This window comes from Podarcis melisellensis (genome assembly GCF_964234715.1).
Source record: "Podarcis melisellensis genome assembly, chromosome: 9".
In the NCBI taxonomy this organism is placed as follows: domain Eukaryota; kingdom Metazoa; phylum Chordata; class Lepidosauria; order Squamata; family Lacertidae; genus Podarcis; species Podarcis melisellensis.
The window spans coordinates 3,845,595-3,873,435 of NC_138541.1; the positions used below are offsets into that span (position 1 = coordinate 3,845,595).

At 50.3% G+C, this 27,841-nt stretch overlaps 1 protein-coding gene across 1 annotated transcript; it reads left to right on the forward strand.

Annotated features, from left to right (window-relative positions):
• The first annotated feature begins 597 nt into the window (after positions 1-597).
• CCT7 (chaperonin containing TCP1 subunit 7) lies at positions 598-27,393 on the forward strand. Its single transcript, XM_081925060.1, has 12 exons — positions 598-748; positions 2,973-3,126; positions 4,846-4,952; positions 5,343-5,468; positions 7,898-7,950; positions 10,263-10,434; positions 11,500-11,664; positions 12,963-13,151; positions 21,923-22,020; positions 22,236-22,368; positions 25,332-25,538; positions 26,712-27,393. The coding sequence occupies exons 1-12, from the start codon at positions 743-745 to the stop codon at positions 26,934-26,936; spliced, it is 1,635 nt and encodes a 544-aa protein (XP_081781186.1). The 5' UTR covers positions 598-742; the 3' UTR covers positions 26,937-27,393.
• Positions 27,394-27,841: the final 448 nt, after the last annotated feature.

A 27,841-nucleotide genomic window follows, 5' to 3' on the forward strand; every position in this document is an offset into this window, starting at 1 on the left:
AGTAGGAACCGGCAAGCCACTCCAGTTACCCCTGTCAAGAAAACTCCATGGACAAAGACAACAGGCATAAAGCAAACTAGAACATTTAATTACAGGAATTTCGGGAAGGGGGCTGCACTCCTGTCAACAGTGCACAAGCTTTCTGCATGAGCTCAGGGCTGAATTTCGACCAGGCAGCAGATCTGATTGTCCTTTGCTGCAAATGAGGGATGCTTTGCAAAGGAGATTTTTTCCTTTTGTTGCCTTCCTGCAAACTCAAACTAGCCCCAGACACCCCCTCCAGCCTGCAATGTTAATAATAGTGGACTACACTGCAGGGCTCTCGTTCCTTCTCTCCCACCCCTAACCCGCAACAGAGGCTTGTAAGGGACTTGCACCCACATCTACAAGATAATTTTTTAAAAAGCTTATTTTTTTTAATGATAAAAGCCTGCGTTTCAAAGAATGGGAACCCCCGCCTTTTCTCTCCCACGCACCTAAAAACCCCGTGTTCCCCCATCGGTTCCCACGAGCGGTTTTCACCGAATAAACAAATCCCTCCATATAAACCCGGAAGTCTTCTAACTTGCACGCAAGAGAGCGTCTTTGTTTTTCGTACCTCTACGAAGCCTTCAACCAACAGCCTTTCCCACCCCATTAAAACCCCGCCCGTTGGCCCCACCGCGCAGGCGCGGAGGGGAACCTTCTGGACGGGCGCGGTGCATTGTGGGGAGGGACCGTTAGCAACAGGGCTGCCGCCAAGATGATGGTGAGTGAATGAATCGACGCTTTTCGGGTGGGGGAGCCGCGCTTATCCGTCGCCATCCGCCGCCAGGACGGCTCCGCTCCCCTCAGCGGCGGTTCCCCGGCCCTCAGGAAAGCCTGGCCTGCGAGGACGGAGCGGTATTGGCGGGGCCCGGGGCAGCTGAGCGGCCGGAGCTGCCCGGGGTCGAGCCTGCGAGGCCGCGGCCTCCTCGTCGCTTGTGTGGCCAGGCTGGGCTTTCTTCCGCGGCGAGGGTCCGCGGGAAGCCTCTGGGACTACCAGTCCCATCAGGCCGTTCGGGAGCCGGCTCCTCTGAAGCGGAGGCCGTAGTCAGCGCGAGGCATTCTGGGAGTTGTAGTCCCGCGTATCGCATGGCGCTGTCCCGCTTTGGCTGCCCTAAGAGTTCTTTGTATGAGCCAGGGCCGGATTTAGGTTTGATGAGGCTCTCAGCTCCTGAAGGTAATGGGGCCCTTTCTATGTCCAGCTGTCCTTTGTCAACAACAAACTGTCGCTGTTTTTTGTGTTGAATATGTGCTAAATAATAATAATAATAATAATAATAGTAATTTGTTATTTATACCCTGCCCATCTGGCTGGGTTTCCCCACTCTGGCCGACTTCCAACAAAGTATTAAAATACAGTGGTCTGTTAAACATTAGAAGCTTCCCTAAACAGGGCTGCCTTCAGGACTGCTGGACCTCCCCAGCCACTCTGAGCAGCTCCCAAGAGAATATTAAAAACACAATAAAACACCAAACATTTAAAACTTCCCTGAACAGGGCTGCCTTCAGGTGTCTTCTAAAAGTCTGGTAGTTGTTTTTCTCTTTGACATCTGATGGGAGGGTTTTCCACAGGGCAGGTGTGATGGGAGGGTTTTCCACAGGGCAGGTGCCACCACTGAGAAGGCCCTCTGCCTGGTTCCCTGTAACTTGGCTTCTCGCAGTGAGGGAACCGCCAGAAGGACCTCGGCGCTGGACCTCAGTGTCCGGGCAGAACGATGGAGGTGATGCTCCTTCAGGTATACTGGGCTGAAGCCATTGAGGGCTTTAAAGGTCAGCACCAACCCTTTGAATTGTGCTCGGAAACGTACTGGGAGCCAATGAAGGTCTTTCAAGACCCGTGTTACGTGGTCTCGGTGGCCACTCCCAGTCACCAGTCTAGCTGCTACTTTCTGGATTAGTTTTACTTTCTGGGTCACCTTCAAAGGTAGCCCCACATACAGCGCATTGCAGTAGTCCAAGTGAGAGATAACCAGAGCGTGCACCACTTTGGTGAGACAGTCTGGGCAGGGAGGGTCTCATCCTGAATACCAGATGGAGCTTGTAGACAGCCGCCCTGGACACAGAATTAACCTGCGCCTCCATGGACAGCTGTGAGTCCAAAATGACCCCCAGGCTGCGCACCTGGTCCTTCAGGGACACAGTTACCCCATTCAGGTTCCCCAACATTGGCTTGGTTAGATTAAGCTGTATGGCAGAGACAATGTCCTCCTCTGTTTCTGTAAAGGGCAGAAAGGGCCCTGCTTTCCTTCGTCGCAGCTGCCCCGTAAACCTTGCATGCGGGGCGGTGCCTTCTCTGCAGTCCTTGTAGTTGCATGGTGCCTTCAGCGTGGCTTGCTCCCCGTTCATGCACATAGGATTGCAGGTCCAGGTCATCAAAAGAGAATGCTGGTGATTATATTTGTATACAGTATTGCCTTTTTCCCAGACCAGAATTCAAGAACTTAAACCTGTAAACTGCCTTGCAGGACTTACCTGTAACATAGAAAACATAATCATTAAAAAGTAGTTAAATACTATTAGAGTTTTAAAAGTGTATAAAAAGAATTGATTAAAATATAAATAACAACAACAACAGGACGCTGTGTCCAACCCATTTGCTTCTGTCTCTGAGGTGGTGCAGAGTGCACCTGAGCCGTTAAAGAGTGCCTATGAATGTTCTGTCGCATCATGCCAGCTTGGCCAGCAACTTGCGGTGGGCTTGTAGGTTCTTGGCACCTTGTGGATCCCAACAAATGCATTCCTGAAGCATTTAAGGATGGAATCTGCTCTCCAAAGCTGTTTCCTGCTTTAGTGTTTCTGCATCTGTGTATAGGAAGTCTGGCTAACAATGCTGATTTTTCTAGTGAAAATAATTGTGTTGTGCTGTTCGGCGCTGCCTTTTCTATGACAAAAATACTTTTGTCACTGTCCTGGAGGGTCTTTTGTCTGACAGTTTGTTTTACTTGCAGCCCACGCCTGTTATCTTACTGAAGGAAGGCACAGACACTTCCCAGGGGGTCCCTCAGCTTGTGAGTAACATCAATGCCTGCCAAGTCATCGCAGAGGCCGTCCGGACCACTCTCGGCCCTCGGGGCATGGACAAGCTCATTGTTGATGACAGAGGTGAGCCTGCTGCCATCTGTGAACCTGAGTTGCTCTGCCTCTGGTGTCTCTGTACGGCAACTTTTCTCTAGTTACTCTCTAGCCATCTTAATCAGTCAGTGGCACAGGTCTTTGGGGAGGTTTTGTCCTACAAAGAAATGGCAGGTGACATTGAAGGGAGGAGGACGAGCAACTGTCCATGCATCGCTGTCCATTTTGAAGACAGAAGCCCCCCCATGCCATTGTTCACCTGAGACTGGAATACTGGACAAGCTATATGAAAGAGTAACCCTTCATATCAAGATGTTTTGGAAATTTCCTGTACAGTGGTACCTTGGGTTACAGACGCTTCAGGTTACAGACTCTGCTAACCCAGAAATAGTACCTCGGGTTAAGAACTTTGCTTCAGGGTGAGAACGGCCCCATTAGCTAAAGTGGTACCTCAGGTTAAGAACAGTTTCAGGTTAAGAACAGACCTCTGGAACAAATTAAGTTCTTAACCCACTGTACATCTTTGCTGCCTAACTTTTTTGTTAATGTGAATACCCTAAAGATATTAATTTCCCTGAATCCAGAGTGTGGCATGGTCATCTTCACGGGTGCGTGGCACCTTTGAGGTCTTACCTGGCTCCGACGATGCCTCTGACCCTGTCCTCCTGGTCATGAAAGGGCAAGGTGACTTTATTTCTGGATCCTCTTCAGTTGCCACTTACTGCAGAATTTTTAGTAAGTCCAAATGTACCAGTGTGTGTAATCCCAGGGCCTCCTCCATCTATGGGAGGCAAAGACCTATGCTAACTACCTGAGTGCCTGGTTGGAATGGAAGTATTTGTGGTGGTTCTCCTTCAGCAGCGGGATCACCCCCCCCCTTTCATGGTTTGCTAGGGAATGAGTTGCCACATCCTCCTGGGCAGCTTGTCATCTGATTTGGTATGACATGGAGATTTGCCACTTTCTGAGCTCCAGAGAAGGGCAAGGGCTTGCACTTACACATCTAGGGGCATCAGTTTGCTAGCAGGCCCAGTGTGGGAATGGAAGCTATGTGGTGGCTTCTCCCCTTCCTCCCACCTTGTTCTGGGTCTTGGAATTGCATGGAGTGCCTCTGAAGCTCACGGTGCTGTCACAGAAAAGCCTCTCTGCCCGCTTCGGGGGACTGGATGGGTTGGAGGTTAGCACAATACAGTGGTACCTTGGGTTACAGATGCTTCAGGTTACAGACGCTTCAGGTTACGGACTCCGCTAACCCAGAAATAGTACCTCGGGTTAAGAACTTTGCTTCAGGATGAGAGCAGAAATCGCGTGGTGGTGGCGCGGCGGCAGCAGCGGGAGGCCCCATTAGCTAAAGTGGTACCTCAGGTTAAGAACAGTTTTGGGTTAAGAAAGGATCTCCAGAACGAATTAAGTTCTTAACCCAAGGTACCACTGTATTTTGATGGCTTCCATGCCAAAATGTGCGGGCTTGTGGAAGGAGACTATTGAAGAGGGAGGGCTGTTGCCTCTAGGAAACCCACAGGAAGGTTCTGAAGGTATCTGGCAGAGCACAGATCAAAACAAAGTGCTGGACTAGGTGGGCCTCCCCTTGGTCTGATCCTGTAGTGCTCATCTTTCTCTTCCTAACTTCAGAGTCCTGATTGACTTGCTCAGATGTTGCAGGTGCATCTCATTGGGGTGCTTAGAACAACCCCCTGCAGTGCAGGAATCAACTTTGCTCATGAACTTTGTCTCTGTTAATCTTTGCAGGCAAAGCAACCATTTCTAATGATGGCGCCACCATCCTGAAGCTTCTTGATGTGATACACCCTGCTGCAAAGACACTTGTGGACATCGCCAAGTCACAGGATGCGGAGGTGGGTGTGGGAGGTTTGATGGTTTTCAGTGGTAGGTAGATGTTGGCATTCCTGCTCGTGCCTGTGTCTTCTGAGCTTTGCAACATCTGTAGCTGGGATCCAACGTCTCTTCCTCTGTCATAGTGGCAAGCCGCCATTGATTTTTCCAGCGCCCCATCTTGTGGTAATCCACAGATCTGCTCCTTTGAAGGGTGATGGGGGAGTTTTGTGCCAGATGTTGGATTTGTAGCGCTTGTGATTTTGGACGAGAGATGGCAGGGCGAGGTGGATAGAATGGGGTGCAATTTACTCCGTGGAAAGTTGGGGCACTTGCCGCTGCTTTGTGAACCTCCCTTCGCAGAGATGTCTGGTTTTCAGGCAGACGTCATTTTCCCTTCTCTTTTCCTGCAGGTTGGTGACGGCACCACTTCTGTTACCCTTCTAGCTGCTGAATTCCTAAAGCAAATCAAGCCCTATGTGGAAGAAGGGCTGCACCCCCAGATCATCATCCGTGCCTTCCGCACTGCAACCCAGCTGGTAAGGGAATCTGCTGCACCTTCCTGCCTTCCTTTGTGGAAGCTCCTTTGCGCCTGGGGAGTGAAGGAACAAGAAACAATATTTACAAATGGGTTCTAGTCAGGCCTGGCTAGTGCCCTCCAGGTGTTTTTTTTACCAGACCTCCCCCATCATGGGAGTTGGAGTTCCAAACATCTGGAGGGCACCACGTTGGCAAAGGCTCATTCAAACAGTCCCAGCCACTGGGCATTATGCACCTCTGAGCCGAGTGTAGTAATAATAATAATAATCAGTTTACAGTTATACCCAAATTAAAATAACCACCACCCCAACTAAACATTTTTAAAAAAATATTTTTATAAATCAAATATAACCTATTACATGCACCCCTCCCTCTCCCACCCTCCAGAGACTTCCCTCAGCTCCCCTCTCTGATTTGTTCATACATATTCTCTGCATGTTGTAAAGTTGTACATATAATTACCTTATCTGTCATATGTTCTACTACTAAATTTGTGGATGTTTATTCAAAACCTGCCAAGGAGTCCAAATCCTTTTGTTGTCTTTTTAAATAGTTTATAAATAATTCCCATTCTTCCTTGAAGTCATGGTTGTCCTCCTCAAAGTATTAACTTTGCCATCTCCGCATAACTCATCAGTTTTTCTTGCCATTTTTCTTTCGTTGGGACTTCCTCATTCTTCCATCCTTGTGCTAACAAGACTCTTGTCACTGTTGCAGCATACGTAAATAAGTTCTATGTTTTTCTTGTCCTAAAATCCCTAACAAAAATGCTTCTGGTTTGGTTTTTTTTTTTTTTTACAAAAGTTGTTATGAAGATTTTTTTCAATTCATTGTATATAATCTCCCAATTTTTTTAACTTCTCTACATACCACATATGATACAAAGTACCTTATTTTTCTTTACATTTCCAACTTATATTTGAGCCAGTTTTATACATTCTTTACCACCCCAACTAAACATTTAACCAACCCAACAAAAACAAAATGGGAACCAAAATTAAAACCGTTTAAAACCTTTAAAAACATTTTAGCCAGTTGCCCCAACCCAAGAGTTGTTCCAGCAATGTCCCTCCGGCCTCCCAGTAACCCTCTTGCATCTCCAGAGGTGTTATTTTTTTTTTTAAAAAAAATTTTTTATTGGATTTTCACATTTTATAAAGACACACACACACAAAAAGACAAAGACAAAACAAAACATGTATAATTTCGTATCCTTACTTTCTTAACTCTCTTTCCCTGACTTCCCCCCAACCCCCCTCATACATCCCAATTTCCATAATTGGTTCAGCAAGTTCTTATCCCTCCCTTTAACCTATTCTTGTTATGTTTAAACTTAATTCTTTTTATTAGGCCAAATTTTGCTTATCCCATTCTCTTATATACTTTAGATCCTTTTTCTAAGGTCGACCTAGGTTCTCATTCCACAAATTTCCCCTTTTTTATATTAAAATATAAGTCAAAATAACCAAACACAAAAGTCATAAATTTTCCAAATTCTGCTCTCCCCCTCCCTCCCTACCCCGGTGTCCGTCCCTTCCCAAATAAATGTCCACCCATACAGTTCCTAGCCCGGATTCCTCACATCCGAGGCCTTCAAATCTCTGTCAGTCTCTCTCTGTCGGTTTTGTTGGTAGTCTTTTTTGTTGGTCCTCAGGTCTCGAGGGAAATCTGTCGCAGCCACATCACCTTCTCTTGCGCCCAAAATAGTTGAAAATACTTGCTGCCAAAGTTCTGCCAACGATCTCCCATACTCAAACTCAGAAAAGAAGAGGAAGTCCCAGTCATATTTCTTTGCTCTTTTAAGTTCCAGTATTCCAGAAAATCCAGAGACTTCCTCCTTTACTTTTCTCATCTTTCTCATCTTTCCCAAATTTGTAATCCAAAAATCTTCTTCTCCAGAGGTGTTATAAGACTGCCATCTGCTGTGGTGCCTATCACACCAAACACTGCTTGGGGCAGAGACTCGCACTAATCCTGTTTACGTGGAACCTGGAATCAAATACATGCTTTTAAGGCAGACCATTGTCCCACTTCTGTGCTTCCACCTCCTTCTTGCTTTGACAACAAGTAATAAAAAAGTCAAAATACGTAACTCAAGATGGCAATAGGACACTATGCTTGTGTCCATGTTGGTGAGGCTGAAACAGAAAGGGGTTGCCGTAAATCATCCATAGGCAAACTCCGGCCCTCCAGGTGTTTGGGACTACAATTCCCATCATCCCTGACCACTGGTCCTGTTAGCTATGGATGATGGGAATTGTAGTCCCAAACATCTGGAGGGCCGGAGTTTGCCTATGCCTGCCGCAAATGGTGCAGACTTCAGGCTGGGTAATTGCACATGGCGGCTGAATCATCGCTGCACTGGCGCAGGAGTTTGGCAGGGGTTGAGAGCAAAGTCTTAATTCTGGTTCTTGCTTTGTTTTGGCAGGCAGTGAATAAGATCAGGAAGATTGCTGTTACGATCAAGAAGACCGACCAAGAGTAAGTTTCCTCCATGCCTCAATTGGAAAGGTTAAATCCACAACCTCCCTTCATTGCTGGCTCAGTTGGGTGCATGTTTTTATTGACGCTCTGCACAAATGTGTGCACCTACGTGTGTGCAGGTGGTTCTTAAATGGATTGGGTGCATGCAGTGCCCCTCTGCAGTTGGGGCATTGGCAGCATGTTTTGTTGTTGTTGTTTAGTTGTGTCCGACTCCTTGTGACCCCCTGGACGAGAGCACGCCAGGTAAGCCTGTCTTCCACTGCCTCCTGCAGTTTGGTCAAACTCATGCTGGTAGCTTCGAGAACACTATCCAACCATCTCGTCCTCTGTTGTCCCCTTCTCCTCAGCTTCAGGATCTGTCCTTCCAGTGAGCCCTCAGGGCTGATTTTCTTAAGAATGGATAGGTTTGATCTTCTTGCAGTCCATGGGACTCTCAAAAGTCTCCTCCAGCACCAGAATTCAAAAGCATCCTGCTCGCTAAATTTAAGTACCATGGATTCAGCAGTAAGCTTTGGATGGATATATTGCAAAAAAAAAGCAGGAATGCAACAAAATGGAAAACAACATTGCATTTCTGTGCACATCTGTCCCTATCATGTAGCAATAGGTAACTGGAAGCCTGGGCGCAAAATCTGCCCTCCCCCAAAGTCTTCCAGTATAGCTCCTTATCCCCCTCCAATACAGTTTCAGGTTGAGAAAGGGCAGTTTACCCTTCACCCATCTCAGTGCAAACATCAACAGAGGCCCTGCCAGAATCCTCCCTTGTCTTTGTGTGAGATGTTCAGTCCAAGGCTCATGCCAAGTCACAGAGATGACAGGAGGCAGTTGCCATCAGAAAAGGAAACATTGGAGCTTACATGCCGGATGGAGGGAGGAATGGGCTTAAGCAACCCATTTCCTGTGTTTAGTCTTATATGAGGCTTAGCTGATGGGTAGAGCCAGTATAGACCCATCGCCACCTTGCTTAGTTTAGGATACGATTGGCAGCCAGGCTCTCTATTGATAATGTTGTCCTTTGGAAAGTATTTTGAAAAGTTTTGCTGTCTAATCTTTGGAAATGAATGTTTGGATAGCCCTATTCTGGCTCTTTTTTTTTTTTAACAATCATTCTTAATCCCAACATGATTGCTGGATGCAACTCCTGGGCAGGTGGAGGGCTATGCAGTTTTTTTTATGTATACAGGGGGGATATGTTACCTTTCCTAGAAAAAAGCAGGCCATGAAAAAACATTTGTGTAAGAAACAGCTGTTTGACAACTTCCCACCTTTCGCAAATTGCAACAGCAAAAATTTAATGCACAGAACTTTAATGCTGGTCTACACCACCCCTTTTTGACTGTTATCCTCTATGCAATTAGAATCATGCGGAGGGAGAGAGGTGGGTCCTATCCCTCCTGCGATGCATGTGCAGCTGGGTGTGGGGAAGGTGTGAGAAGGGGGACCTCGTGGCATTGAGGGGGCTCCGCCTGTGGTTTATCATTGCTGTTATCGATTATGTTTCTGTGTGAGGACCACAAGGTAGTTTACAATATAAAAACACAAGAATATGCACCGTAGTAGCAAACGAAATTCATACCACCCCCGCCACAGTTTAAAAGGTCATAGGTGTTTTAATTAGTCAAAGGCCTGGGAGTTTAGAATCCCGATTGCACAGAGTTGTAAATCAAAGGGCGGCCTCTCCATAGGGCAAGCCTCCCCTCTTCACTCCTTCCCTCCAGTGCCCAGTCAGGAGGCACAGCTGATGGGTTGGGTTAGTTGCTAGCTCGTTTCTGTTCTCCCCCCCCCCGCGCCCCATGATTAATGATTGCGTAGAGGACATTGCCTGAGCTGATAGATTCCAGCTAAGAAGATACATGTTTTGGTGATGCAATTAAATCTTCAGGCAAATGCCAGTTAATCTTTAAATGAAGGAACTGTAATTAACAACACTTCCATATAATTGACTTCTTTTTTAAAAAAGAAGTGTTCTTCTTTGACGGGCATGCTGCCTTTCCCAGGTGTTCAGAAACCATGCCTGATGGAAATGTTACTTTCCGTGGGCATTATATGATGTCCATCGTAGTTCACGAGAAGTAGCAATAAGCAGGAAAGTTGTTCTTCTGCTTGTGCCCCCCACACTACAGCCAGCGGCTGGCCTAATGCGCAAACACAGAAAGCGATCCATTTCCAAAGCAGTCGTGCAGCATTTCCTTTTTGTAGCCTAATGAGTTCATTTTAGACTTGTGCTGTGTGTGTTGCTTCTTTAGCCTTGGGGCTGGCTGTTGCTCCAGAGCAGGCAAGAAACGGCTCCATCTTTTCCTTCTCTGCAGGGAGCTGCGGAGCCTGCTGGAGAAGTGTGCAAGCACAGCCTTGAGCTCGAAGCTGATTTCCCACCAGAAAGAGTTCTTTGCCAAGATGGTGGTGGATGCCGTCATGATGCTGGACGAGTTGCTGCAGATCAAAATGATTGGGATCAAGAAGGTGCAGGGAGGAGCCCTGGAGGTAAAGCCCCTGGACTCCTAAAGTTCCCTTTGGCTCAGAGGAATCTAGGCTGGAATTCCTTTCCAAGTCTAAAAAAGGGGCGGAGAACATAAGATGAGGCTGCTCGATCAGGCCGGTGGCCTGTCTTGTTCTTGCCCTGGCCAACCAGGTGTCTGTGGGAAACCCTGCAATCTGACCCTTCAAGACCGCTGTTCGGGTAGCAAGCGAACTGGGAGCTGTTGGCAAAGTCAGAGCAATTGTCTCGGTTGCCCAACTGTAGGGGCGAAGAAAGGGAATGAAAGCAGATCATGGGAGTGCGAGGAGGAAAATGAAAGAGGATAAAATCGCTTTGGGTGGTGTCCAGTGTTAGTAATAGATGACGATGGTGATGATGATTATACCACCCTTCATCTGTAGATCTCAGGGTGGTTCACAACATAAAAATAGAATATTAAAAACACAAAATACATAATAAAAACAAGAACAACTGCCCCACTCCCCCACCCCAGATTTCTTTAACAGGCCCATCACTGCACATCATGTGACTTTCAAAAATACTATCTATGTTTTCCTCCTTCCAAGAAGCCAGGCTGTTGTACCTAAAAAAGAATAATGATCACAGAATTTATACACTGCTTTATTGTAAAAAACCTAAAGGTCATTTACAAAAGTTATAACTAAAATCAAGAAAAAATCACAGTCATACTTTTTAAAACATATGAAAGTTAAAATACGGAAATAGATTAAAATTGCCTCAGCTTTCTAAGCATCTAGGTAGTCTTGTCTAAACAAGAATGTTTTTTTGCAGGCACCAGAAAGAGGACTGTGAAGGCCTTGCCTGCTTCATAGAGCACACCCTTTGAAATTAATGGACAAGTCCATTGACTTTGCAGGGTATATGGTGCAATTTAGTTGGATGAACTAAGGCTGCATTCCTGTATGCATGTAATTGAAAGTAAGCCCCATTGAACTCATCGAGGCTTCCTCTTGAGTAAATAAGAGTAAGACCTAAGTAGGAACCAACGGAGGGTTGCCTGCCATCCAAGAGCGGGCGTGAGGAGTGAAATGACCTTGCTTTTCCTGCAGGATTCCCAACTGGTGGCAGGAGTTGCCTTCAAGAAGACCTTCTCTTACGCCGGCTTTGAGATGCAGCCCAAGAAGTATGAGTCCCCCAGGATCGCTCTGCTCAACATTGAGCTGGAGCTGAAGGCAGAGAAGGACAATGCTGAAGTCAGAGTCCACACTGTGCAGGTAAAGGCTCAGAACCGCTTGGGGAGAGAAGCTGTGAAAATGTAACGTCTTGCCAAAAGAGCTGTGTGCCCTGCGGGGTAATCTTTGACTTCCACGCGGCATTTGGCCAAGTTGACAGTTGGAACCTCATTACCTAACCCAGGGCTTTCCAAGCTTTGTCACGATATGTTAATGTGTTGGCTGCAATGTGTAGGTTTGCTGCATAAATGCTCCCCACACTCTTCCCCGGACTGGTTTAATTTGCGGTTTGCTAGTAAAACTGTGTCACGAAATGATGCGTGTATAAAAAGTGTGTCACCGACATGAAAAGTTTGGAAAGTTCTTCTGTAAGGAGCACCTCGGTTCAAGGGACTGTGAGCACAGCAGAGGACTGCAGAATGGTTGCAGCCGCCTTGGACAAAAGAAGCTGCCTTATACTGAATCAGACCATTGGCCCAGCTAGTTCAGTACGGGCAGGGTTCTCTCCCAGCCCCACTTGCAGATGCCAGGGATTGAACCCGGGGCATTCTGCATGCAAAGCAGACTCTCTACCACTGAGTTTTGGCCCTTCCCATCCTTTCTCTTCTGCCCTCACCCTGTCCCCATAGGGTGGCAGCTGTCCAACAAGGCAGCTTCTTGGGTGGGCAAGAGCAACGGAGAAGGGTGCTTATGTAATAGATAGATAAGATAGATATACCTTTTATTGGCATCACATACAACATCCAAAACAAATCAATACAGAATTAACACTTCCCCAGTGGTACAAAACATTTGCTAAAAGAATGGAGGCAGAAAAAAACCCCACAAAAAACCAAATAGAGATATTTAGCCACTAACTTTGTGAGCTCCTGATCATTCCCCAGTAATAGAAAATGTATGACCTCTGACTGGCTTCCATTTGGGGATACAGAGTTGATCTAGAAATTGCTGGCGGAGATCAGCATATAGTTTACAATTGAGAACCATGTGTGTGAGGGCTTCCACCAGGTGGTCTTCACATGGGTGCTGATGTGGGCACCCACCTTCCAGCAGCTAACTGGTGCCACCTCTGTGACAGGGAAGATCTAAAACCAATGGTTGGGGAACGCTTCTAAACGTGCACACCTTGGATGAACATTGGTGCCCCTGATCCTGTTTCCATGTCTAGATTTACTGTATTGGCAGAGTTGTCATTCTCCTAACGCCCTTTGCAGTAGACAACTGTGTTGGCACTGTACCCCACCCTTGTTTTTATTTTATTTTAAGCCAAGCAGATTCCCCCCCCCCCTCCGGCTAAAGAAACAGCACCGATAGCTTCTTGCCTAAATCTCCCTCTGCAGGATTACCAGGCCATCGTGGACGCCGAGTGGAACATCTTGTACGACAAGCTTGATAAACTCCACAAGTCAGGGGCCAAAGTCATCCTCTCCAAGCTTCCGATTGGCGACGTGGCTACCCAGTACTTTGCTGACCGGGACATGTTCTGTGCCGGCCGAGTCCCTGAAGAAGATCTCAAGAGGACCATGATGGTGAGGTTTCCCCTGTTCGCTTTCCCAGGTTGTTGGCCAGGTGCTTGGGGCTGCCCTGCCTATGCAACCAGCCTGAGCAGCTGCCTTGGGCAGCAGCCCTGTTAGAGGAACTGGTGAAGCAGCACAGGAGAGAGAGAGAGAGGTGGGCCTGGACACCTTGCAGGTCGCTAGTTGCTGAGCTCAGTTCTTGGACATTGAGCGCAGCTGCAGAGAGCAGCCAAACGCCTGTATAGTGGTACCTCTGGTTGCGAACAGGATCCGTTCCGGAGGCCCATTCACAACCTGAACAGAACACAACCCACGTCTGCAGGGGTTGCGATTCGCCGCTTCTGCGCATGCACGTGACATCATTTTGCGTGTCTGCACATGCGTGAGCGGCGAACCCGGAAGTAACCCGCTCCGTTACTTCCGGGTTGCCACGGGATGCAACCTGGAAAACGCTCAACCTGAAGCAAACATAACATGAGGTATGACTGTGTACGATTTTCTGTTATCATGGAACGGAATGTCTTCCACTGCCTGTTTTTTGTGCTTGAAATTGTGAGGGGTGTGTGTGTGTGTGTGTGTGCGCGCGCGCCTCCCAACATTTCTGTTCCTTTATTGCAATTTGCAATGGCTGCTCTTGCTATCCCCTGCCATTTGTTTAGGGTTTACTGTGGTGCCTCGCAAGATGAAATTAATTCGTTCCGCAAGTTTTTTCTTCTTGCAAGTTTTTCATCTTGCGAAGCACGGTTTCCCATAGGAATGCATTGAAAATCAATTAATGCGTTCCTATGGAGACCGCTTGCCAGGCTGGCGGTGCGGAGAAGGGCTTTTCTCCCCACCGCAAGCCTTCAGGACAGGTACGGGAACAGAGGGGAAGGCGCGCAGCGCTTCTCCTCTGTTCCCAGGGCTTGCGGTGGGAGGAGGGTTTTTCCTCCCCACGCCAACATTCAGAACAGCATTCTGAAAGTTGGCGGTGGCAAGGAAAACCCTCCTCCCACCGCAAGTCTTCAGAGCAGCCTTCCGAAGGCTGGCGGCGGAAGGAGGTCTCTCTGCCCCACCGCCAGCCTTCAGAGCAGCCTTCCGAAGGCTGGCGGCGGGAGGAGGTCTCTCTGCCCCACCGGCAGCCTTCGGAGCAGCCTTCCGAAGGCTGGCGGCGGGAGGAGGTCTCTCCGCCCCACCGCCATCCTTCGGAGCAGCCAACCGAAGGCTGGCGGAGGGAGGAGGTCTTTCCGCCCCACCGCCAGCCTTTGGAGGAGGTCCGAGGACAGTGGGGAAGACGCGCTGCGCTTCCCCGCTGTCCTGGAGATTTCCCTATGGGCTTTTGTCTTGCGAAGGAAGCCCATAGGGAAATTCGTTTTGCGAAGCGCCTCCAAAACGGAAAACCCTTTCGTCTAGCGGGTTTTCTGTCTTGCGAGGCGTTCGTCTTGCGGGGCACCACTATATTGCCTTGATTAATCCTAGGACTTTGAGGGATGCCGTTTTAATATAAAGCTTGGGACCAGTTTACTTGCAGGATCACCTTACTGGTTATATACTCACTCGACTGCTTCGATCTGCAGAACTGGCGCTCTTACAGGTGCCTCACAGTACTTGCTCTGCATTTATAAGAAATAGATCTTTTAGTGTGGCATCACCAACACTTTGCAACTTCCTGTTTAATTCTGATAAAGAACTTTGCAACACTGCCCTGTTAAAGAGGTAAAGAGTGCTTCGTTATTACCATAATGGCCCAAATATAAGCCACACTCCCCCCCCCCCAATTCTGACCGTAAAAAGTTTAAAGTGCGGCTTAAACTTGCGACATTACAAAAATTGGCTTTTACAATATCACTGCTGAAACATACTGTCACAGCCACCCGTTTGGTCCCAGCTCACAAGAGACCCAACTCCGATCCGGTTTATTTACAGAAAGTCTTTATTGAAGATCATGGTTGCGTTTACATTCCATCTTTGTGACTCTACGTCTGTAACGTTAGACCGCTGAAGTCCCCTCTGAATCTGTCCCGCCGAGGCACCAATTTAAGAGGCTAGTCCTGGACCACCTCTTCCTCTCCTTCCTTTTCCGCAGGGTCTTTCTGCCCCCCTGGGTTCCCCCTCGCCGGGACTCGCCCGAGGCTGAATCCTCTGACGCCTCTGCCCCCCTCCTTCTCGCTTTGGGGCCGGGCTCCTCCCCAGGGCTCTCCTCACTTCCGTGCGCCTCTACATTTGAACTTGGCGCGCGTACGTTGCTCCTGACCTTTCTCTCGACCGCTACACTGCTCCCGGTGCTGCTCTCCACCCCTTCCGGCTGAGCACCCTGCTCCGATCTCCTTCCCCTGTCTCTTTCTTGCTCTGCTCCCTCTGACACACTGGTGACTCCACCCCCTTCACTCCGTTCCGGCTGAGAAGCCGGCTCCTGTCTCCAACTCCCACTGGGGCTTCTCCCTTCGCTCCCCTGCTCCTCACTGCTTCCCCCTTGTCCCCCCTTTGGTCTGACCAGGGGGGCCCCCTTTTGGGAGTCCTCTGACTCACTGGTCAGACTCATGGACGACCTTTGCGCATCGTCATCCTCCTCCTCATCTCTCTGGGATTCTTCCCCCTCGCTCTCTGTCTCCTCCCCCATCTGCTCTTCTCTCCCTGAAACCCTGACATCCATCCCCCCCTCGAAGCCCCCCCTTCCCCCCTCCCGCTCGCCGGGGGCCGGTTGTGGAAACTGCGGCTCTTCGGGGGTAGGCTCAGGATACAGGTCGTCTACGTCAATGTTCTCTGCTGGCAGTTCTGTGTATGTGTGTTCGAACTCGGGTTCTTCACCCAAAGGCTTCTCAGTCTCTTCTTCCATTGCTACTTCCTCTGGTGCTGCCCGCCAAGGACCCATCATCCACCTCTTACGCCATTCCTCCTCTGGTTGCTCCTCCCACCAATAAGGGGTTTCCGTGTCCACCCCCGAGCACGATCCCCTGGGCGGGCTTGATTCTGGTGTTCTTTCCTCGGGGGAAGAGAAACCCCTGAACGTGCTATCTGACAATGTGGGTGTGAAAAGCCAGTCATCAAAGTACTCAGCTGGCATGGGTCTATGTGGGAAAAGTGCATGGAACTCTTCTTTCAAAAGGGGTTCGTCTAACGCGTAGCCCGGCACCCAACTATTGGCAGTGGCTGGGGTGCCCTCCCTGGCGAGAAAGTATTCAACCCCCTCCTCCCCCCATCTCGAGTCCAGTATCTCTGTGACCTCGTTAAGGGGTTCGGCCCTAGGCGACCCCCCCCCTCTTGGGTGCCCCTTTGCGTGGGTCTGGTACTGTTTCTGACTCTTGAAACCTGTGCGGGGCCTTGTAGGGAGTGAGCACCGACCTATGAAAGACCGGGTGCACTCTGGAGCCTTCTGGAAGGGCCAGGCGAAATGCTACCGGATTGATCCTAGCCTCAACTTGGTATGGTCCTAGCTGCCTGTGTCCTAGCTTCTTCTTGGCTAACGACTTGGCTGGCATCGCTTGGGCCGCTAACCATACCCAGTCCCCCACCTGGATGTCCTCTCCCGCCCTTCTGTGCTTGTCCGCCTGCACCTTATAGGCATGCTTGGCGAGCTCCAAATGTCTCCGCAGCTCCTCGTGCACCTCTTGCAACTCTGCTGCGAACTGGTCGGCCTCTTGAGGCACCCCCTCTCCTGGCGTTATAAGTCTCGGAAAGGTTCTGGGATGACGGCCATTGTTCGCGAAGAACGGCGTCACCCCGGTCGATGCGTGCTTCGTGTTGTTGTAGGCAAACTCAGCCATCGGCAGGTAGTCCACCCACGCTGCTGGTCGCTGATTGGCGTAACACCTCAGGTACTGCTGCATGATCGCGTTGACCCTCTCTGCTTGGCCGTTGGTCTGTGGGTGTCTCGCCGACGCTAGGTCGATCTTGACGTGCAGGATACCCAGAAGCTTCTGCCAGAAGTTGGAAACAAATTGGCGCCCCCTGTCGGACAGGACGGACTGCGGTAGTCCATGCACTCTGAACACGTGGTCGATGAAGAGTTTGGCGGTCTGTTCTGCCGTCGCCACCTTGGCACAAGGAATGAAGTGCGCCATCTTGGTGAACAAGTCCACAACCACCAGCACCGCCGTCTTGCCCCTGGAGCTGGGCAGGTCAGTAACAAAGTCCAGTGCTACCCTCTCCCACGGTTGCTGCGGCGTTTCCAGCGGTTCCAACAATCCCGCCGGCTTCTGGTGTACTGGTTTGGACCTCTGACAGGTGTCACACCTGGCGACGTAATCCGCCACCTCTCCCCGCATCTGGGGCCACCAAAAGTCCCTGGCCACTAATTCTATTGTCTTCTCCTTGCCGAAGTGGCCCGCACTGGGGGCGTCGTGCAATTGCTGCAGAACCTTTGCGCGAAGTTCGTCGTTAGGCACGTAGAGGGCACCCTTGCGAGTTAAGAGTCCGTCCCGCAACTGGAACTCATCGTCTCTTTGCGACCCGCTGCGGAGCTCCTCCATCTTGGACTGTGCAAATTGATCCGCCTGCAACGCGCGTCGCACCGCGTCCAGGTCGACTGCGATGGCAGCGCACGCCCACGCCTGTGGTGCGAAAATGTGCTTCGCTGCAATTGGTGTCGTCTCCTCCAGGTATTGCGGTTTCCTGGAGAGCGCGTCTGCTATAACATTGGAGTCTCCCGGGATGTATTCTATTTTGAAGTCGAAATCCGCAAAGAATTCTGCCCAGCGCATGTGTCTTTGGGTCTGCAGCCTTGCCGTTCGCCAATACTCTAAGTTCTTGTGATCCGTGCGGACCTGCACTGTGTGCTTGGCTCCTATGAGGAAGTGTCGCCACGCTTTGAAAGCTGCATGAATGGCCAACAGCTCCCTGTCCCATATGGTGTAGTTCCGCTCCGTCTTGCTGAGCTTCCGGGAGTAGAAGGCACCCGGCCTCCAATTGCCTTGCGGATCCTCCTGCAGAAGGACGGCTCCAACCGCTCTGTCTGACGCGTCGGTTTCCACCCGCATGGGCCTGCCGGGATTCACGTGCAGCAGCTGCTCCTCGGAGGCGAAGAGGCTTTTAAGCTTCCGAAAAGAGCGCTCTGCCTGTTCCGTCCAAGCGAACTTCTTCTTCTTGGAACTGAGGGTGTCCGTGATTGCTGCCGTCTCATTTGCAAAACCTTTGATGAATTTGCGATAAAAATTGGCAAATCCGATGAATCTCTGGACCTCCTTCCGATTGCGTGGGCTCTTCCAGTCCAACACCGCTTGGACCTTGACTCTGTCCATGGCCAGCCCCTCGTCGGACAGCTTGTAGCCAAGGAAATCCACCTCCGTCACATCAAACTGGCACTTCTCCAACTTGGCGTACAGCCTGTGCTCCTTCAACCTCTGTAGGACTTCCTTTACATCCTTCTCGTGAGCTTCCGGCGATTCCGAGAAAATCAGGATGTCGTCGAGAAAACATACACACTTCTTGTAGAGGAGTCCCGCCAGCACGTGATGCATAAATGCTTGGAAAACGTGGCTGCCATTTTGGAGACCAAACGGCATAACTCTGTATTCATACGTGCCTAGAGGCGTGAACATGGCAGTCTTCCACTCATCGCCCTTCCGGATGCGGATGAGGTTGTACGCTCCACGCAAATCCAACTTGGTGAAGATCTTACCCTTCCTAACGGTCGCTAGGAGGTCGTCAATCTTGGGCATGGGAAAGGCCTTGGGCTTAGTCAGTCTGTTTATGAATCTATAGTCCACAATGAGTCTTTTTTGGGGCGTGTCTTTCTTCTTCACAAAGAAAACAGGACTGCCTCCCACTGCTTTGGATTCCCGGATGAACCCGCGCTTCAGATTATGCTCTATGAACTCTCTGAGCTCTTGCATCTCGTCCTCAGACATGGAATACAGCTTTGCAGTTGGCAGCTGCGCCCCTGGCACCAGGTCGATCGCACAGTCGTAAGGCCTGTGAGGCGGCAACTTGTCAGCTTCTTTCTCGCAGAAAACCTCCAAGAATCCCTCGTACTTGTGAGGCACTGCCTGCACCATGCCCAGGTGCAGTTGCTGCTCAGCTCCTTCCTCCTGATTGGTTTGGATGCAATGCTGAGCACAATACGATGAGCAGAAGGTGATCTGCCGCTGGTACCACGCTACAGCGGGACTATGCCTCTCCAGCCAACTCATGCCTAACACAATGGGCGTGTCTGACAGGTGGGTGACATTGAAGCTAATGAGTTCTCGATGATTCCCAATCTGCATCACCATGGGAGGCGTCTGCTGCACAACTTGCCCTCCCAGCAATTTCCTGCCGTCCACTGTGACCACGTTCAGAGGCGTCGTTGCAGGCAGGAGCGCTATGCTATGCTGCTTGACAAATTGTATTCCCACAAAATCCGCATTGCTTCCTGAATCAATCGTGATGGGAACTTCCAGGGATTGTCCATTTGGCAGCTGAAGGGTTGCAGTGAGTTGCACTGCTGGCTTGGGTGGTAAAGGGTCTGTGCGTTGCAAGGGTGCTGGGGACTGTTCTACAGATTCGCCTGGCTGAGCCCCAGTAGCTCCGCTTCCAGCCAGGCACTGTCGTTTCCCTGAGGCTGCTCTCTTTGCACCACTTCCGCTGCCACTGTTGCTAGAGCTGCAGTGTGTTTTTGGAGCCTCTGGGGGCACTCTTTCGCCATATGGTGTGCACTGTCACAGATGTAACATTTCCTGGTCCCTCTAGGCGGCTTCGCCTTCACTGCACCGGAAACAGGGGCTCTGGATGGTGTCTGAGCCCTAGCACCACCGATTTCCATCGGCTCTTCTCCTTGCCTCCCCAAGGGCGAGGGGTGCGTCTGGCTGAAGTCTCTGGGGACAAAAGGGGGGGTTCTCGCTGGTGCACGCGCCTGGGGTCCCTCCCCCTCGTGCCACGGGCGTCCCTCATGTCGGATTCCCATAGCCAAAGCCCGTTGCACTACGTCTTCTAGGGTCTGGGGTCTATCCCCCCTGGCGATCTCATCCTTGACGGGGGGGCTAAGACCTTCCCAGAAAAGATCTCTGACTGGTTTACTATCCTTCTCCCAGCCCAACGCAGTTAGTAATGCAAAGAACTTGGAATGATATTGACGTACAGTGGCTTTGCCTTGCCGCAGTCCGTGCATCTGTCTACGCGCAATATCCACATCCACAGAGGACTGGAAACAAGCATCCATCGCTTTAATAAATTCATCAGAATTGCGGCGGGCAGGGCCATCTTCGCGCCACAAATTGCGCAGCCAAGCTCTGGCCTCCCCATGCAGATGCGAAATTATGAACCCCACTCTCTCCTCCTCATCTTTAAAATCATGACGGAGTAAATGCAGTGCATACACGACGTCTGCCCTGAAGTTAGGGTAGTCTTGCAGGTTGCCATTAAAGTGCGTAACTAGGGCGCCCCCCCGCCGTCCAAGTGCAACGCCCTCCGATCTGGAACCCGGGACCCCTGCCCTGCCTGCCTGCTCCCACCTTGTTCGCAGGTCCTGGCAAGCCTTGTCCAGTTCGTCATTCTTCTTCTGCGATGCAATGACTGCAGCTGTGAGTTCGGTAACTTGATTCCTCAGCGTAAGCAGCTGTTCCTCCGCGCTCATGGCTGCTCCCGTTGGTGAGCTTTGCAAAAAAAAAATTTTTTTGCGTTCTTTGGAGGGGACTTACTGTCACAGCCACCCGTTTGGTCCCAGCTCACAAGAGACCCAACTCCGATCCGGTTTATTTACAGAAAGTCTTTATTGAAGATCATGGTTGCGTTTACATTCCATCTTTGTGACTCTACGTCTGTAACGTTAGACCGCTGAAGTCCCCTCTGAATCTGTCCCGCCGAGGCACCAATTTAAGAGGCTAGTCCTGGACCACCTCTTCCTCTCCTTCCTTTTCCGCAGGGTCTTTCTGCCCCCCTGGGTTCCCCCTCGCCGGGACTCGCCCGAGGCTGAATCCTCTGACGCCTCTGCCCCCCTCCTTCTCGCTTTGGGGCCGGGCTCCTCCCCAGGGCTCTCCTCACTTCCGTGCGCCTCTACATTTGAACTTGGCGCGCGTACGTTGCTCCTGACCTTTCTCTCGACCGCTACACTGCTCCCGGTGCTGCTCTCCACCCCTTCCGGCTGAGCGCCCTGCTCCGATCTCCTTCCCCTGTCTCTTTCTTGCTCTGCTCCCTCTGACACACTGGTAACTCCACCCCCTTCACTCCGTTCCGGCTGAGAAGCCGGCTCCTGTCTCCAACTCCCACTGGGGCTTCTCCCTTCGCTCCCCTGCTCCTCACTGCTTCCCCCTTGTCCCCCCTTTGGTCTGACCAGGGGGGCCCCCTTTTGGGAGTCCTCTGACTCACTGGTCAGACTCATGGACGACCTTTGCGCATCGTCATCCTCCTCCTCATCTCTCTGGGATTCTTCCCCCTCGCTCTCTGTCTCCTCCCCCATCTGCTTTTCTCTCCCTGAAACCCTGACACATACATATGGTAAAACGGAACATTTGCCATTTACAGGCGTGAGTGTCTGCGGAATTTTAAGGGAGTGGCTTATATTCAGGTATTGTCTCCACCACCCCCCCCCCGAATTTTAAAGGTGCAGCTTATTTGCGGGTGTGGCTTATATTCGGGCCAATACGGTATTTAATGAATTTATATCGTGACCTTCCTCCCAAAGCAGCCCAGGTCATTGATGTGAAATGAATAATCCAATGCAATAGGCAGACTATTATTTCGTAGTGATACTTATATATGAAAATTACATTATCGTAATGGGGGGGGGGTGGGGAGCGGAGCAGCAAACCTAGTCAACAGAGCTCGGTTTTCGCTTGTTTGACGCTAGATCAGTAGTTCTCTAAAATGGTCTCTTTCCCCATGCCCTGTAGGCCTGCGGTGGATCCATTCAGACCAGTGTAAATTCCCTGACCGATGAGGTCCTTGGGCGTTGCGACCTTTTCGAGGAGACTCAGATTGGAGGCGACAGGTAAAGGCAGCCCGGCCAGGATGGCGGAGGCACGGGACAAGCTTTGCAGTTGCCTTGCTTGCTTTTAATTTACACACATTTGGGGGGTTTCTTGAGGTGGTTGGATGTAAATATGGGTCTGAATCTGCCCTTTCCTCAGAGGGCATCTCTGCTAAGGTGTGGCGCGGCTGTGATCCCCATGGACACTAAGACACGCTTCCCCCTTTCTCTGGCAGGTACAACTTCTTCACAGGCTGCCCGAAGGCCAAGACCTGCACGATAATCCTGCGTGGAGGGGCGGAGCAGTTCATGGAGGAGACGGAGCGTTCTCTCCACGATGCCATCATGATTGTTAGGAGAGCAATCAAGGTGCGGTTTGAGCAGCTAGGCTGACTTGGGGTTCCGTAGCTCTCCTGGATGTCTTGATCAGCCATAGATCCTGGCCCAGCCAGAGGGGCTCCTGTAAACTGGGAGTGTCTCTCCTCTGCCTTCCCAGTTCAGATGTGGCACAGCTTAAGGTGCAGGACCACCTGCCTGTCAATCATATGACATCCCGTACCTACGGGACCGCCTCTCCTGGTATGTCCCACAGAGAGGTTAGGCTGGCCTCAACTAGAGCCAGGGCTTTCTCGGCCGCGGCTCCAATCTGGTGGAACGCTCTGTCACAAGAGACTAGGGCCCTGCGGGACCTGACATCTTTCCGCAGGGCCTGCAAGACAGAGCTGTTCCACCAGGCCTTTGGTCAGGGCGCAGCCTGACCCCCTCCTCTGGCAACCTGCACAGAATTTTGCTTGATGGTTGCCATTAATTTGATTTTAATTAATTTTATAATGAATGTTTTTAGAATGTTGAACTACTTTGATAGCCGCCCTGAGCCCAGCTTCGGCTGGGGAGGGCAGGATATAAATAAAATTTATTATTTATTTATTATTATTATCATAGTGATTTGGTTGGGGGAGGTGGGAGATAGCCTAATCCAGCAGAGAGCAGGATTGAACTTCCTGCATGTCAGCTGATGCACTGGGAGTTAAGTTCTGCTTGGTCGCTGTGTGAGCAGCTGATCAAGTCACAGTGCTACCTTTTGGACCTCACCTGGAACACCGTCCAGTTCTTGATGCCACAGTTATAAGAAGGGTATTGACAAGCTGGAATGTATGCAGAGAAGAAGATGATAAAGGAGCTGGGTACAGTGGACTCTTGGGTTACGAACGTGATCTGTGCGGGATGCACATTCGCAACCTGCAGTGGTGCGTCTGCACGCGCACGGGTTGCGATTTGGTGCTTCTGCGCATGCACAAAGAGTGATTTAGTGCTTCTGTGCATGCACAACCCCCAAAACCCGAAAGTAACCCATTCCGGTACTTCCGAGTTTTGGCGGGTCCGTAACCTGAAAAAACGCAACCCAAAGCGTCTGTAACCCGAGGTATGACTGTATGTTTAGCCTGGAATAGAAGAGACCAAGAGGAGATAATGATAGCCATCTTCAAATCTCTAAAAGGCTGTTCCATGGAAGATAGAGCAAACTTGTTTTCCGCTGCTCCAGAGGGTTGGACCTGAACCAATGGATTCAAGATTCAAGAAAGGTGATTCTGACTAAACATAAGGAAGACCTTTCTGACTGTAAGAGGTGTTGGACTCTGGAATGGTCTCCCTTAGAAGGTGGTGGATTCGCTTTCCTTAGAGGGTTTTCGGCAGAGGATCAATGGCCATCTGTCAGAGGTGCTTTAGCTGAGATTTGCACATTGCAGGGGGTTGGACTAGATGACCCTTGGTTCCCTTCCAACTCTACAATTCTCTGATTCCTTGGCTGTTCCAGAAAGCCTCTTCCAAAATTCTGCTGCTTGCACTTAACCCATATGTGGCATGTGGAACCTTTGAATAGCTTGTCTTTGTGGTAGAAGGTTTTTGGGAGAACTGGGGGTGGGTAGATTTCTGGGCTTTAAATTGCCATGGGGATTGGGGTTGTAAATGGGGCAGGAGAAGGCAGGCAGGCGTGTGAGCTGCTGGGATGCTGTTGTGTGACATGCTTAGAAATCCATACACACACATAGCTCCTCTCATCTCTGAGCTTTAGCAAACAGCTCTTCTCACACATCCCTACCTCAAGAGCTGGAAACACGTATCCTTGGAAACAGGACTCCAAAGGATCCTGCGTGGGGTGAACACAGAGCCCTGTGCTGGGACCCAAAGGACCAGCTGTGGCATCAAAACGAGGCTCTCTGCAGATGAAAGTCTAGCCACCTGGACCTTCTTGAGAGCCATCTGCTCCTCCCAGCAGCACCTCGGTCTGTTGTTTGCTGAAGCAAGCTGGGAATGGGGGAGACATGGCCAAGCGATCAAACAGCCAAAGAGCCCTTCAATGAGAGTGGCTGCCTTCTGGCTGCTGGCGTCCCCCAAAGCAGCCTCTCTGTTCATGCCCGCCACATGCCAGAGGATGCTGGAACCGCAGCCTGTTGGCCCCACGTCTCATCTAAGGAGAGCAGCAAAGCTGTCAGTCTGTTGCTGCGTCTTGGGCAGGCTTTATGCGTGACTTCAGCACTCACCTAAAAACAAGAAATCCTGCAGGCACAGCGTGCGAGGGAACCACGATTCCAGCTTTCTCCTGAAGACGACTGCCGCTTAATGTGTGAATGGACTCTCCAGTGGTATTGTAAAGGGACTTCTGCTAACAGAGTTCCCTTAACTCTGGGTCAGGTGTGCTCGTCCCATGTTCTTTTCGGTGCAGTCCAGGGAGCTCCCAGAGCTCAAGAAGTTCAGCTGGGACCCTGTGTTCTTTGCTAAAATAATATACAGGGAGTCCTGGCAATGCCACATATTTTTAGAACACATTAGCAATAATCCATCTTTGTGGATTGCTAACCATGAATCTATCCCTAGTCTTTGCTTAGAGGTTTTCCCATGCTGAATTAGCTGTTTTACTGAAGGTTATTTTTTTGTTGTGTTTTTTTATTTGATGTACGTGGCTTAGGGAATTTTTTATTAAATGTACTGAGGAGTACAGTAAATACTCCATGTCTGCTTTTAAAGTATGCAAAACGTGAGCTAGTTTTTCATATCATTCTCTGCATGGATTTCAGATTTCTTTAGCTTTGGATTACACGCCAGCTGTGCCTCCCTCTCACTGCCAGCAGGCTGGTGGATAGCATTGGCTTGTGTGAACTCGACAGACGTGCCGTCGCTCCTTCCAAACGGTGTCAGCCAGATCCGTGCGAGGCAAACTGCCAGTGGCATCTATGAGAACAGCATAAATTAGACCTGTTGCGATAACTTACTTTTTTTTGAGAGAGAGAGAGAGAGAGGTGACCTTTCCCTGCTCAATTGTGTGCTTCCAGAATGACTCTGTCGTCGCTGGTGGTGGAGCAATAGAGATGGAGATCTCCAAGTACCTTCGAGACTATTCCAGGACCATTCCAGGCAAGCAGCAGCTGCTGATCGGAGCCTACGCCAAAGCCCTGGAGATCATTCCGCGGCAGCTCTGCGACAACGCCGGTTTCGATGCCACCAACATCCTCAACAAACTCCGAGCCAAGCACGCCCAGGTGAGCTACCTTAGCCAGGCTTGGAGGGGCCATTCTGCGACCTTTGCAGAGCAGCAGATTCCACTTCTATCACTTCCCAGCAGTGGGCAGGTTGGATACTGCTGCATCTTCATGGCAGGCTTCCTGGTGGTTCTGCTCAGGATAGATAGGAACTACATGCTTCTTCTCTTCTCATTGCATGCAAACACAAAAGTCAAGGTCCGCAACGTTTCCCTTTTATTTACTTAATGAAATTTGTGCGCTGCTTCAGCTCATCAGTGGGTTACAAAGAATGTGGAATATATATATATAAATTTCTACACCAGTTTCCTAAACATGGGTCTCAGTTTGTATTTGTACTACAATTCCCACCATCCCTGCTAGCTAGGGATGATGGGAGTTGTAGTCCAAGGGCAACTGGAGAGCCAAGTTTGGGAAACCCTGGTGTAGAGCAACTTGAAATAAAACTTGATATGGACAAAGCAGTAGCACAATATATGTTGTATAATATACAGTGGTACCTTGGGTTAAGTACTTAATTCGTTCCGGAGGTCCGTTCTTAACCTGAAACTGTTCTTAACCTGAAGCACCACTTTAGCTAATGGGGCCTCCTGCTGCTGCCGCGCCGCCAGAGTGCGATTTCTGTTCTCATCCTGTAGCAAAGTTCTTAACCCGAGGTATTATTTCTGGGTTAGTGGAGTCTATAACCTGAAGTGTATGTAACCCGAGGTACCACTGTATAGGCAACTCCCCATTTACGCGAGGGTTACTTTCTGAAGCATCACGTGTTTTAAGTGAAACCACGTATATTGGGAACACCCTTGAAAAAGCCTGCAAACACCATATTCTTCCTCCAAACCTTGCTCAAACTCCCAGCTCTCCACCAGCCACAAAGGTGGGTGCAAGGGCTCCTGGGGTTGCCCTTATAAGGGCTCGTAGGTTTACGAGGTGCTGTTTTTGCACCACTTTTGGCATTTCCGTGCTCTTTTAGGGCTGGTTTGTCCCCTTTCTGTGCCCCTCCTATGTTCACGGCGATGCACGAATGCCTTGGGAGTGTGCATAAATGGGGAGTTGCCTGTACAGAAATTACAATTATGGTGCCATTGGGCTGGAGGGGGGAACCAGGTTAGTGGGGGCAGAGTTAAGGGCCCCCCGCTTGACCTCCTCACCGGGTGTGTTCTGTCTGCCCCTCAGGGCGGCAAGTGGTACGGCGTGGATGTGAACAACGAAGACATCGCCGACAACTTTGTGGCCTGCGTGTGGGAGCCGGCGGTGGTGCGCATCAACGCCCTGACAGCAGCCTCCGAGGCCGCCTGCCTTATTGTGTCTGTGGACGAGACCATCAAGAACCCCCGCTCCACGGTGGACGCCCCTCCTCCGGGCCGCGGCAGAGGGCGAGGCCGGCCCCATAACCACTGAGGGGCAGGCGTCGCCAGCAGCGCAAGACACGGGGAACCCTTCTCTTAACAAGACCCTGCCCCAGGACCCCTTACAGCAATGCTTTCCCCATTGGCAGTTCTCAAACAGCCTTCACATGGGGGGGGAGGGGGAGCGAGGCGCTCGCAGCATTGCTGCTCTGCTCCCAGTGGGCATCCTCCCATAGTCTATGAAACGGGAGAAAACTCTGGGAAATCCCAGACGCTGCGCCCTCCAACATTCAGGTCCAGGCATCCTTCGTGGTTCCAGACCTTTCTCCCCTCCTGGGTTTCTCCATATCCATCAACTTCTACTCTCAAGGGGCCCCCCTGGATCTCTGCATTGCTGGCACGGCGCTTGTCTGCTAAAGGAGCTAGGAATGTGTTGTATTTATTGGTGTTTTTTTTCTACTGGGGGTTCAAACCCAGCCATGAACACAATAAACAATTTAAAAAACCCACAGTTCATTGCCTGTCTTCTGTACCGCACTCTTGCCGTTACTCGAACCTTCCTTGGGGAAAACTGTCGAAAGGTGGAGGTTTTGAAATGTAATATGTGGCCCATGAGAGAAAGAGTACACACCTGGGCATTTGCCTGGTGTGACAGCTTGTTTAAAATCCTGTAGATGGAACCAAGAACGCTTCTCTGTGGCCCATGAGCACTCCAGGTTCCTGAATCAGCATTCACCTAAAAGCAGTTAAAGTTACGACGTTTTCTTCCACCTGGTAATCTCGCAGTTGCTAGGACGGTATTCTTCAACCACCTGGGTGAACATGAAGGCTTTTAAATCCCTCCGGAAAGTTACTAATGATGGAGGAAAGTGCACCTCACTAGGCTTGGGCAATTTGTACTGCCAGGTATACAGCAGGCTCTTTTGAACTTAGGTAAAGGTAAAGGGGGACATGGGT

Excerpts from the sequence above, each read along its gene's own strand:
- CCT7 (XM_081925060.1), top strand. Across the intron at positions 7,951-10,262 it reads ATCAAGAAGACCGACCAAGA|GGAGCTGCGGAGCCTGCTGG; the intron begins GTAAGTTTCCTC and ends CCTTCTCTGCAG. Across the intron at positions 22,369-25,331 it reads TTGTTAGGAGAGCAATCAAG|AATGACTCTGTCGTCGCTGG; the intron begins GTGCGGTTTGAG and ends GTGTGCTTCCAG.